General features: G+C 44.0%; 1 protein-coding gene across 1 annotated transcript in view; it reads right to left on the bottom strand.

Moving 5' to 3' along the window:
- Positions 1-13186, bottom strand: part of T265_06390 (hypothetical protein) — a gene marked incomplete at both ends in the record, with an annotated part of 76197 nt that overhangs the window by 42086 nt on the left and 20925 nt on the right. Inside the window, 2 exons of the mRNA XM_009171638.1 lie at positions 8230-8425; positions 10252-10354. Of these exons, the coding sequence (XP_009169902.1) occupies positions 8230-8425; positions 10252-10354 (299 nt within the window). The remainder of the gene's footprint in view (positions 1-8229; positions 8426-10251; positions 10355-13186) is intronic.

The raw sequence follows: 13186 nt of genomic DNA, 5'->3' as shown, positions 1-13186 counted from the left end.
AGTGTGAACACGTTCGCCTGTTCACACGTGATAATTCAGATTCGTCCAACGTGCGTTGGTGGAGTAGTGGTTGCACACTCGCCTGGCATGTCAGATATCCGGGGTTCAAATCCCGTCATGGCCATTGGATATGCACTGTTGGTGAGCTCTAATAAGAGCGAAACCCGAGTCCAGTGCTTCCCCTGTTTGGTGTAGACTCACCGGAATAATTGCGCTAGGACACGAGGACGACTGTTCAAAGGAGAATGATGTGAAGTTGAACAATACACCTCCCACAAACCCCGCATGCATCAACAAAATTTGTCCAACGGATTTCAAGCGTCTGTGGTGCCACCTGACTGGGAAGTCCTGACAAGGGGGCCAATCGACCGTCACAACCAGGACAGTTACTGGGTCGTCGTATGATGTATGTGTCGGACATGCCAATCACATGGCTCACGCATGAACACGTCCGACCGTTCAGACATGAGGATTCAGATGCGTCCAACGTTGGGGGAAGTCGTCGTATCGATGATGTGTCGGACATGCCAATCACATCGCTCACGCATGAACACGTCCGACCGTTCAGACATGAGGATTCAGATGCGTCCAACGTGCGTTGGGGGAATAGTGGTAATACGTTCGCTTCGCATGTCAGGTGTCCTGGGTGCACGGCCCTCGGATGTGCACTGCTGATGAACTCTAACACGAGTGAAACTCGAGTCCCGTGCTTACCCCCCTTTGGTGTGGATTCACCGGAATAATTGCGCAAGGACACGAGGACGACTGTTCAAACGAGAGTGATGTGAATTTGAACAATAAACCTCCCACAAACCCCACATGTATCAAAGATTTATTCATTCGCGCCAGTCGGGTATAATTTTTATTTGGCTTGATGAACACTCAAGCCGTTCTCACGCTTGATAATTAGGCTGTTCGTGTGTGGGCTCAAGTTGACGGGTGGCCACATGCAGTGTGAATGATTAACTGACAAAGTACCCCCTGCAGCTGGGCGAGGAAAAGCAACGCGGTAGACTGAGTCATCACATGAGTCATCATGGTCTGGTCTCCGTCCTGCAACATTTCATTCGGGAGAGCTCGTGAGTAATGCAGACTTTCCTGTGACCCTTTGTGTTTATGTCGGTAAATTTCAGGCTCTTTTGAAGCTGAACTCATAGACGGAACGAAATCCGTTTATCTCAACTGTGCGAATCAAATCCTGTTTCAGTCGGTGAGCGAAAAGCAGAACCACGGTGAATAACAGTCCCATCCATACAGGGTCCTTTCGTCACTAGAACCGAGTCTGACGTCTTCACCGAGAGGAGAATCAAACCTCGAAATCAATAGCTATTTTGACAAAACATGTGGGCGTGAAGGCAAGTTTCTTAGCTGTGTTGTGTCACCTCTCAATATACATGTAAAACTGACTTGGTTTAGTACATGCCAGTCAAAAAGGGGCCGTCGATCTAACAAAAAACGTGTTCGGGGAAAATTCGCGAATTTTATCACCTCTGTGTACATCTGGTAGTTTGTTGCGTAGGTGGCCTGCATTCAGAACGGGTCTTACCCAGATGACCAAATCGATGGTGACGTCTTTAGGAGAGAATAAATTACCATTGCTTTGCTGATGATGGAGGCGCAAATAGTTGTTCTCTAACCAGGTTACAACTTGGACACGATATGGTGAGGTACTCATTTTGCCCGTCAGCTGCTCGTNCCCGTCAGCCGCTCGCGGTCAACTGTTTTGATTGTTTTTTTTGTCCATAGCCACACCACTCTCGTTTGAACGACCGTGTTCCTGTTCTGGCGTAATTATTCCGGTGAGTCCACACCAAAGAGGGGAAGCACTGGACTCGAGTTTCGCTCTTATTAGAGCTCATCAGCAGTGCATATCCAATGGCCGTGCCGGAATTTGAACCCCGGACATCTGACATGCGAGGCGGGCGTGTAACCACTACTCCACCAACGCACGTTGGACGCATCTGAATTATCACCTTTAAACAGACGAACGTGTTCACACTTGAGCGATGTGATTGGTGTGCCCGACTCATCGAACGAGGACCCAGTAACTGTCCTGGTTCTGACGACCTATTGACCCGCCAGTCAGGTAGCGTGGCACACGCTTGAAACCCACTGGGCAGAATTTTGGTTGCAAACCCCCGTAAAACCCTATAATTGTTTTGATTGTCTTCAACTAATAGCTGAGAGGTTGCAAGGTCGGATCTCCTTGGAAATGCGTAAGTTATTCTCTACTAATGACCCCTAATAAGGTTGAAACGACTGTACTGTAATTATGGCGTTTCGGCATAAATAGCTCCGTTCACAAGATTAAATTTTCTTCAAAAATATATTAAGTCAACCCTACTAGCAAGGCGGTTATCTGTCCGGGCTGTCTAGGTTACCGTTACAGACTAATTCTGATTTATCGTCTCCTGGGCGTGATCGATAAAAAACGAATAGGATTTACTATTCTTACTGAAATTAAACAGCCAAATAGCCGGAGTTTGAGAAGATCAAGACGTCTCACGTGATGATGTGCATTGTCCGGTTGTCCGTTTTTTCGAAATATAGTGGTCAACTTGGCACTGGTTAGTCCCGGTGACTTCACCCAGTTTTGTCTTGTTGTCGTATTTTTTATGAATAGACTTTGCATAAAAGTACACCGATGGATGATTTTCCAAGTATCAGGTTTAGTATAAATCTTGGATCTTCTCCAGGTAAGCCCAGCGACTAATGCAAAAAGTACATTGACCTTGACCTGTTTTTGATAAAAACAGTTCCTTAACCTCATCTAGGTTCATTTTGTGCGAAAATTTTCTCCGCTCGGACGTAAAACCTTAAGTGAACTTTCTGACGCTGTCAACTCTCGTTCATGACAATGAGATGGCAATACGTTTTTTGCAAAGCCAAGAAGTGATCCATGAGCAACGTTTATGGCCACCAAATGACACTTTCAACTGTTTCTGACAAGTAAAGGTGTAACGCCCGACAGTGTCGGCAAGAAATCGGTCTTCAAAAGGGAACTTGGCTGGAGCGGTCTAGGATGGAGTTTAGGACAGTAATTCTATTCATTTATTGCTGGTCCAAAAATTTGGTGAAAATTAACAAAATTTGGCGAAAATCAACTGCTGCTCAGAGGAATTATCTATTAGCCACATGACCGCTGCTGACTGGAAGAACTTTCTTCGCGAAGTTTGCGCCTGGCGACTTTTGCAGACTCCAACAGTTATCTGTGGCCCAGGTCTACACGCCGGGTTCGATGAGACGCTAATATCTCGCCGAAACCAAACACATTCTGCCGGATCATTGAAAGGCTTGAAGTATATCACCCACTTGGAATTCTCGTGGACATACTTCCAAGTTACAGTAGTCCCTCTCATCCGGATATCTTCCAGTCTGATATGAAAATCTCGGGCAAATCACAAAAATATCGATAATTTATCCTACTACATGCCGATGCTCACTTCAGTAGATGAAAGAAACCTAAATCAAAGGATCAAGAAACACAAGAAGCAAGCAGGAGTAAGCGTTGTCTGGAAGAGTAAAAAGGCTTTACAGAATTGTCTAGTGATGCGTCGCACAGGACTTGCAGATACTCGACTGCCTCCGGCATTGTTTTTTCATTTATCAAGCTGGAAAGTGCGTAAATTAAAACATAACACTACTCGTAAGGCTGCTGAAAATTCTTCGACAGTCCAGTTTCAAACGAGAGATTCAGCTGGATTCCAGGTGAGTTTGTATTACTAAAACCTAACATATCTGCCGGCTCATGTCATTCATTAAAATGTGTAATCGGCTACTGACTACTTTTTTATTTGCAGTACAGTGAGTAGAAAGCGTACAGTTGTTCGTTACGCTTGAAAGATGAGTTTGAAGCTGAATGACCACTGGAATTTGGCAAAACAAAGCTTGTCTTTTCATCTATTCAATTCTCGAAGTAGACCTAAAACATTAACAATCCTAAGAAATCATCTGAGAATTTTATGACCTCACATACTAATTCTCGTAAACAGCATTAGTAAAACTATGTTCATGTTCCACTACTCATGAGGTTGCGATGACATCTTCGACAGCCCACGATCTATTTTTTCCTTCTGGGAGTCCATTAGCTAGGTGTGATTTTCAGGTTTCCGTCAACCTTATGTTATAGTTGAACCAAAATTGTACAAACGAGATGTTTAACTGAGTTTCGAATAAGTATGTCGTACGTTCATCAGAACCGTCGAAAGCGTCGTCAACAGTGCCAAACTAGTCATCGACATTCCAGAGAAATTTGTCAAATCCACGACATATCATGAGCCTCCTAAACATGACTGCATTTCATCAAGCGAGGTCTTATCTTCCTCTGTAGCATTGGGGACATAGGAGGAATGACCTTCTGACAGAAGCCAAACACATTAACCCACATCCAGGCTACCGTAAAATTTGGATCTGGGAAGATGAGAATTGTGGAGCGTTTGTTCATTATGTACTACTTTTAGGCTGAACCTAACTGTACGATTGATTAAATGCACTGCACATTTCACCCTCAAAGTTAACAATACCTTGATCGTAGGTTGTTGCTACTGGGTACACTTTATGGAATTCCGTCGCCAAGGAGTATAATCGATAACAGTCGAAGTGCGTTTCGCACAAAATGGCTAGCAACCCGGAAAAGTTTCAGTGTTTTAAGCTTTAATAAGAAAAATAAATCCTTAATCGAATAAAACCCTTTCCTCTGTTGGGATTTTTGACCAGACTGCAATTTCAAACGTGTGCACTTCGATCAATTTTTAACGCACGTGATCCTGTTAACCATGCCACTTTGCATTACTATGCAACTCCAAAGAGTGTAACGTAGTATCATACCGCTTCACGGGTGAATCCTTGAAGCATATTGCAATGAGATCATGATGTTTGCCTCAAAACGATTCTAAGCACCACAGGGAAGGTCAGAATGTGTGATGCAATACGATTCACTGAGCCGGAACGCCAGATGGTCGCTGGACTTGTCGATGTAGAGGTGGGACAACTTTTAGATTAATGGAACGGAGTGGAAGTAAAAGACAGCACACCTACCACTCTTAGTTTCCTTCGGTTCCAGAACCCTTCCTTAAAAATTAGGCTGCGAAGTTTCAGATACCCGATACTGATCCCTCCCCCGTCCACCTTCACTCTTTTCTTTACAATAAAGCCTTCAAATAAATCATGGTTGTACGGCAGTGAAGCATCGGTGGTGAACACTGATGTCATCCTATCGATCTTGATGATGATGATGATGACTGTCCTAGGGACTTTGTTATCTGAGATGACTAAATGTACATATATATATTTCAAAAAAATTCCAACTAGTTAGTAAGTGGCCACTGGCATTTCAAACCGGATAAGAAATCTAAGATTGAAAAAAAAAACTCTGAAATGCAGATTTGTTTCGTTTACTTGTTTGTGGCATATTTCATCAGATGAAGGAAATGGCTTGGTACGCATAAGGCCTTCAGGGAAAAACTTCGAAGTATATTAGATTGATTTTTACTTGATTTAATAAGAGCTTTAAGCAATGATAAAAACACTGTTGGGGGATATATTCTGTGAGTTGTTGGTATTACATCACACTTGCCAAAAGGGATCACAATTTGGAGAACACTGTACAAAGAAAAAGGAATGGAAGGCTAAGAAAATTGGAACTGTTGGTAAAGTTGGACACATTTTGACAGGTAATTTTTCAAGATACGACACTCATGGTCATACCTCCACATGAGAACAAAGGTGCGTGTTGACGTCGAGCAAATGAGATGTGAATTTTTGTCGGTCCAAGTAAAACTTTTCAAGGAACGAAAGACGCCACAGGTACTTTTACAGGTGATGATGAGTGTTCAGATAACGTGCTTAACGGAGTAATTCGCTTGACGTGCGAGGCGGTGTCGGTAGCGTTTTTGGTGCTGTTAATGGTGTCTGGTCACGACAGAATTTTGAAAGTCTCCATCTACTGGTTAATTTTACGTAAACGATGCTCTGTCACCATGTTGGCAGTTTACTGCCTTCCTGCTGGGTCGATGACCGTACTGGGAATACTGCGTATGCGTGACGAAATGGTGACTACTGCTCATTTCACAAGTTCGAGTTCGAGTGTTTCTGAAACTGAGGCTTATACATAACTGGAGTAGGTCCACCGATTGTATGCAATATAGACCTGTGTTTTTCTTGGCGAAGTCATGACTAGCTATGTAAAATGAACACTTGTGTGTTGTTTCGACAGACCAACACACTGTGGGATGAGGAATCGAACCCAGAAATACGACTTGCTCACTTTGAGCTAGCGATAACTTGGCACTTCGCTGGTGTTTAACCACTGACCGAAAGATCGCGGTTCCGAACCTATCTGAGTTTCGCCCCCCGGAGATGTTTCCAAATAAGGATGAAACAGCTTTTCAGTACAGATTGGCTTCACTGACAGGATGGAATCACTCCGGTAAATGAGTAAATCCCTTCAGACAGCCTACGTCGATTTTACTCGGCGTGGTGTTGAATATCACGAAGGAACCGTTAAGAGAGCCGCTTGCAAGCCCAGTTACTGAGTGAAGCCCAGGTTAATTTCCAAAAAGATTGCTGTTTGTGTTTATTGATGAGCGGACGCAAAAAGTAGCCACTACCTAGAATTCTTCTACTGTAATCGACCAAAAGGTTAATAAATTTTCCCAAAAAGTTCTACTGAATGAAATTTCAGTGAACAGACCCCTGAAACGCAACGCAAGTTGCGGGCAGTTAAACTTACACTGTGAGATTTTCCGCTAACATTGATTTTTGTCGCAGTTTATCAGATTTCTCCGAATGTTTCATTTGGCGCTGCTCAATTAATGCTACAAGGCGCTAACACGGTAAAACGGAATCTTGCTATTATTAAAGGGAATAGTTAGCTGACTAGTTCTTATATCTGCTGATTCGCCAAGCTGTGGAATATGCTGCTGACCCGCTCCAGTGCCTAGTGCTATTTTCCGAACAAGCGAGTGCGAGAGCGTTAGTGTATGCGAGTGCGAAAGTACAACGTTCTCAAGCTATTTATTGGAAGGACACTATCTGAAATTGGTCCAATGCTGACGCACACGGTCTGGGTTTGGTACGAGGCTGCGAGGCGCTGCATATTGCGGGGGCGTTGTCTGACCTTGGTCAACGCTGACTTTCGCTGTCTGGGTTCGATACAAGGCTGTGAGGCGCTGTACATTGAGGGGGGCGTTGTCTGTCTGGTCAACATCTAGCGGAGTTGAGAGTCTCGGTAGTTTTCAGGCATTCAGCGGTTGCTTTCAGGAAGCTGACCTTTCTGATACTAGTGTGTACTGATCTTACGAACAAGACTAATAAGTCCCACATATTGCGGGTATTCTGTCACCCGCTATGTGCCCGATCAATAAACTTGGGAGACACATACCTGCTGAGAACAATGGGATTAGAGGCCATGTGGTTTTTTCCTGTTTAGTACGGTCGACTGAATGGGTAGCTTGAATTAATCACCTGTCTTTTACTTACTTTCTATCACCTGACCTTTGAACCGTGTATATACAGGGGCACAACAGCTTGCCTGAGGGCTCAGTATACACTCGGTTTTTTCCTGTTTAGTACGGTCGACTGAATGGGTAGCTTGAATTAATCACCTGTCTTTTACTTACTTTCTATCACCTGACCTTTGAACCGTGTATATATAGGGGCACAACAGCTTGCCTGAGGGTTCAGTATACACTTTGTTTTAAACGTGTATTTCTGTGTGCATTCAAAAAGTTAATGAAGCACACTAGTTAGATGTGTAGCATGGACCTTCCTTCTGGTTTTCGTCAGCTGAGTCCTTGAAAGTCCGTAGTACTTCCTTTCATGAACCATATCACACATAAGGTATGCGTCTGTCGATTTGGGGGGGGGGTGTAAGAAGACCAAGTTTCCGAAACTAACCAATCATGAAGTTGGTAGGAACTAATCTGTGACAAGTTGGAGCCTATTATTGAAAATAATATTAGGCGATTTAGTGGAGCGGTTTTCCGAAACCCCTGTTCCAAACATGCAATACCCTCGGGCAAAAGTGGAACAAGCGATCCGGAAAAGCACAATTTGTTGGAAAAAACATCTTGTTTGCTGCTTGAATAAAGGTCGTAAAGCCAATGAGTGCATTTATTCGGATGACTCAGCTGGTTAGAAACCCACTCGCTCAAATAAAACCAAGCTTTTATCGGTAAAGTCAGCCTTCATTTTGCTAGTGAGTTCTCATCAAGTAAATACACTGCTTACCTCATCTGTTGTGGTCCCGGTATGGTCTTCAATCATTGACATCGAACACGCTGGTGGTATCCACATTCGGTTACCGTGGATGTCAGCTGCTTCCAAATCTTCAATACAGCTGACTGCCATTCGTCCGGGCACACCATTGCCAGCGCCGACGACGGCCGGCGTCTTGAGGCCAGGTTTGAGGTTTGACTTTAGTTTACTGAATTGTATGGAATAATTGGAAGATATCCATGTTGTGGTGGAATTAATCCAATCCGTTGAAAAAGCCTTGCGGAATGTCTCATACATTAGATTCCCGTACTCATTAGAGGTCTTACTTTGTGGCCTAGAATAATAAGAACTTCGTTTGAAGAGGAAACGACACAGTTGTGGTGCGACCTCAAATGTGACTGCTTACTTTGACCATCCGACCAATCACAACACGACCCTGAGATCAGCCAATCAAAACGCGCTCCCTATCCACAGCTGCTCCGAAAAATGCACCTATAGTTGGCAGAAACATACTTTGCTATGTTTAGTTCTCCTTAGATCGCACTACAAATATTCATTGCCCTAACGGAAACAAAAACACATTTGGGGGTTAGAAAGTGTGCACCAACATGTGGCAACCTACAGTGTCAACTGAAACTCCAAATCCACTGATTTAATTTGTCCGTGGTTCAGGACAAAACCTGGGACAGTTTTAGTGAATGGAGTTTCTTTATGTAAATGAAAGAAAAAACCCAAAACGATTTCTAGCAGGACCACCCTGATTGTTATTAGTAGAGTGTGGGGGCACTATTTCCAATGCAACGCGAGCTTCCAAGCGTATAAATGCAGGCTAACACTTAAGCGTGCCCATAAAACATTGTAGGGCCAGAAATAATCGATTTACCACTTTAAATCATCACGTTTGAGCGACAACAAGTCTACAAGATGAATCTGGCTGGTAGGAGTAAGAGGGGCCAGCTGATAAATATTTAACCAGGTTCGGATGCAGCTTCAGTTGTTGTTTTTTAGTCTCTGTTATTCTAGTAAGTTAAACAAGAGTAGGTCCATATGGATTCCCCATGATGTGTCCTACTGAACCCCCGTCGATTGTCCTGAATTTTGTTTGTAGTCACACCACTCTCGTTTGAACAGCCGTCCTCCTCTTCTGGCGTAATTATCCCGGTGAGTCCGCCCCAAAGAGGGAAAGCATTGGACTCGAGTTTCGCTCATAATAGAGCTCATCAGCAGTGCATGTCCAATGGCCGTGCCGGGATTTGAAGCCCGGACATCTGACATGCGAGGCGGGCGTGTAACCACTACTCCACCAACGCACGTTGGACGCATCTGGATTTTCACGTCTGAACAGGCGAACGTGTTCACACTTGAATTTGCATGAATTAAGCATTGTAGACCATGTGGTACCAGTATGATTGCAATGCATTCGAGATATATCAATGTTGCCATAAACAGAATTTTTTTCCACTCTGTTTGCACCGGTGACTCATCGTCATCAGATTGACCAGGGGTGTGATGCGCTTCCAGATTATGTGGAGTGCACGCTGCACCAATATGTCGGAAGACTCGTTGCCCCTTGTGTATGACGTTTCCAGTGTAAACGATAATGTCTGTCCCGTCAGAGTGGAGTTCCGTTCGTCCTCTCCCAACCCTCCATGAAAGTTGCATAAATATTTGTCTTTAGCGAATTTTGCGAGGTATCGTCCGGTGATTTGGCATAAAATTGGTTCTTCGGAAAAAAAATATATTCCAAATGGTCGTCCAGCTGGATTGTGCACTGCTTTCGGTGAGTGGCTGACATTTGCAAATATGGAAGTTCCACACAAAGTGCCTAAAAACCCCAGTTAAAATGTGCCTTTCCTGTATGAAGCATGGTGCATGAAAGATTGTGTACAAAGCGAAGTATGAACTTTGAGTCTATGGAATTTTAGAACGATAAAGTCTACTAACAATCTAAATGAATTAACCGAAGTTTGTGTTTCAGAAATAATCAATAATGATACGAAGATGTGTAAGCTGATATTGTAGAGCGTGACGTACCTCTTGATATTGGGCAAAGTTCTTGCACGCTGGCGGTCAAAGCCAGCTGTGAATGTGTGCGATTGAGGAATGTTGTTACGCTTTCTGAGGTTCAGTTGAGGTGCTGCGGCCGTCAAAAAGAGAAAAAAACAGATGTTCTAATTCACTGACGACGTTGAATGATTTGTGAGTTGCAATTTACAAGGTGTTTTTTAAATTAAGTGAAATGGGTTGCAAACCGTCGTTTGCATCTCTTCCAACTGAATCGATGTATTTGTGACCCACTATAAAAATTTCGGATATGATATCGAGTAATCCGGCTCCTTCAGGTAGGTACTCAGGTATTTAACCCTGTTAAAATCCGTTTGGTGAAAACGTTAACACACAAATGATGCGAAATTTATTAAATCTAATTTGAAGCTGAGGAAAGTCCAGTTTAGTTCATGTCAGCATCTGGTGCGCGCCAATGAGTAGAGATCAAGCGGCTTCAGCGTATTTGGGGGAGCGTTCAAGAGTGGGTTGTCGTAGAAGCTAGTGCTCGTTGGCTGGACCCAGCTGATGTAAGTGCAAACTGGAAAATCCGAAACTACTCATAAGTAGCCACGAGATATAATGAAGATAACCTTCAGAGTGGGCTTCCTTTTACTAGCCGAGCCAAGTAAGTCAGCTGGAGTAGTAAATGCACTTGGCATCAGAACGTTCCGTGACATATGGGACTACTCAAAATCTTCAGTTTAGGCTTCAAGGACCGAATGTTGCATATAAGTACTGAATTATGTTGTTGGTCGCCGGACAGATGCGTTCCTGATAACAAACACATTAGGAAAGCATTTGGTTTCAACAGAATAACAGCGTATGCGAATGTGTTTCATTCCTCGTACGCAGATATTACGATCCCCAGTTTACTTCACCCCCATATTTTTAAGTGCGCACAGATATTCCATTTTCCTTTCCGTTAATGGAGAAAACAACCACTGGATATGCACTACTGATGAGCTCTGATAAGAGCGAAACTCGAGTCCACTGCTTCCCCTCTTTGGTGTGGACTCACCGGAACAATTACGCCAGAACAGGAACACGGTCGTTCAAACGAGAGTGGTGTGACTGTGAACAAAATGCCTATCCCGCAAAACCTCAAAAATGCAACCAAAACTTTGCCCAGTGGACTTCAAGCGCGTGTCACACTACCTGACTGGTAAGTCCTGAATGGCGGGTCTATCGATCGTCACAACCAGGACAGTTACTGGGTCGTCGTATCGATGATTTGTCGGGCATACCAATCACATCGCTCAAGTGTGAACACGTTCGCCTGTTCAGACATGATAATTCAGATGCGTTGGTGGAGGAATAGTGGTTACACGCTCTCCTCGCATGTCAGATGTCCGGGGTTCTAATCCCGGCACGGCCGTTGGGTATGCATTACTGGTGAACTCTAATAAGAGCGAAACTCGAGTCCAATGCTTCCCTTTAGTGTGGACTCACGGAGATAACTGCATCAGTGCAGGAGGACGGCCGTTCAAACGAGCGGTGTGAGTCCGAACAAAATACCTGTCCCGCAAAACCCCTGAATTGCAAACTGGAATACACTGGGCGTAGCTGAGATAAAAGTGAATTTACACCTTATTTTAACCATGACCACACGACCGAGTAGGAGTTCGCACTTCTTCGACGTTACGAATGAAACGACGTCAGCCAAGAATCCCTAAGAACTCAGTCAGTCCACGGGGGATGAATGTCCAGTACAACGCCCCAGATGTCTGTAATACTTTACAGGAAAGCGAGACTGATGACGCTCTTAGAATTGCTGACCGTACCATCCACGTCGATGTCGATATATACGTCTGTTGTTAGGGTAAGTGTCTCCACACTACCAACAATCTATAAGTAGCTCAGTGGAGGAATATACTTCACCCGATGAGTGAAACTTCCGTCTGAGAGGTCATTACTCAAGGAGCCAGTCAACACTTGTGACCACGTGATGTGAATCCCGCGACTGGAGGATGAGGATATCTTGTCTAAGTGCGAATTAATCACACCGCTGGTCAGCCGCTCGTGGTTGAACGGTTGTGTTCAAACTACTAGCCAGAAGGTAGCGGGCTCGAGTCTCTCCGGAGTTTGGCTTGCAGTGCTTCTCGGCTTTCCAGCATAGATTGGCTTCACTTACAAGATGAAATCTCTACAAAAAATACGTTTGCGTTTGAACCACGTGAGCACGGGATGCAAGTGTCTGAATTAGGAAGTATTTGTTCTCAGATGTCCTGTATTATATGTGGGCCCAGGATGGACACAGAAGTGTTCTATTCTGATCTAGTGTTCTGATCATGCACCTCGAACAGTGATAACTCTGTCACGTGAATACCTATCCCACGAGACCCCAAAAATGCAACCTAGAGATTCATATAAAGCCAATTCCTGGTCCTTGGATATGGAGGCTTGTTTGTTACAATGTTTCGCTCCGCAAGACTCGTTTACTGAGTACTACTGTGGAGGGATAATGCCAGTCGCACACGGACAAGTATATGTTATCGACTGCAAGGTATCATTGGTACACATAGATACTTGGCTATCATGAAAGACTTTACTTTGAAGAAAGCAGTAAAAATGAGCGGAGAAGGGAAATAGTACTTGTCAGTGACAGTTATTCTAGGATGAGCATAACGCCAAACACGCATTCAGCTTGCAGCACTTGTAACTTGCTATTTTTTATGCTCATTATCATCTTCCTTTTCCCTATCAACATCAGTCACATCACCCTAAAAGAAGTTGTTTTACTGAAATACAACCGAACCGCCCGCTTCTTGGGTCCAACGTAACTTCGAGACTTTTGTTGAATGATTGTTTTTGTGACTGCCGGTTGGCTATAATTGGCTGCTGCTAACTCTAAACGTGAACAAACATTTTAGCTACAAACACTGGACTAATCTATTCACATCTGTGAATTAATATTGGAGATTAG

This window comes from Opisthorchis viverrini, assembly GCF_000715545.1.
Source record: "Opisthorchis viverrini unplaced genomic scaffold opera_v5_130, whole genome shotgun sequence".
NCBI classification, from domain to species: Eukaryota; Metazoa; Platyhelminthes; class Trematoda; order Opisthorchiida; family Opisthorchiidae; genus Opisthorchis; species Opisthorchis viverrini.
Note: the sequence above shows the minus strand (reverse complement) of the source record. Positions and strands in the feature narration are given on the sequence as shown.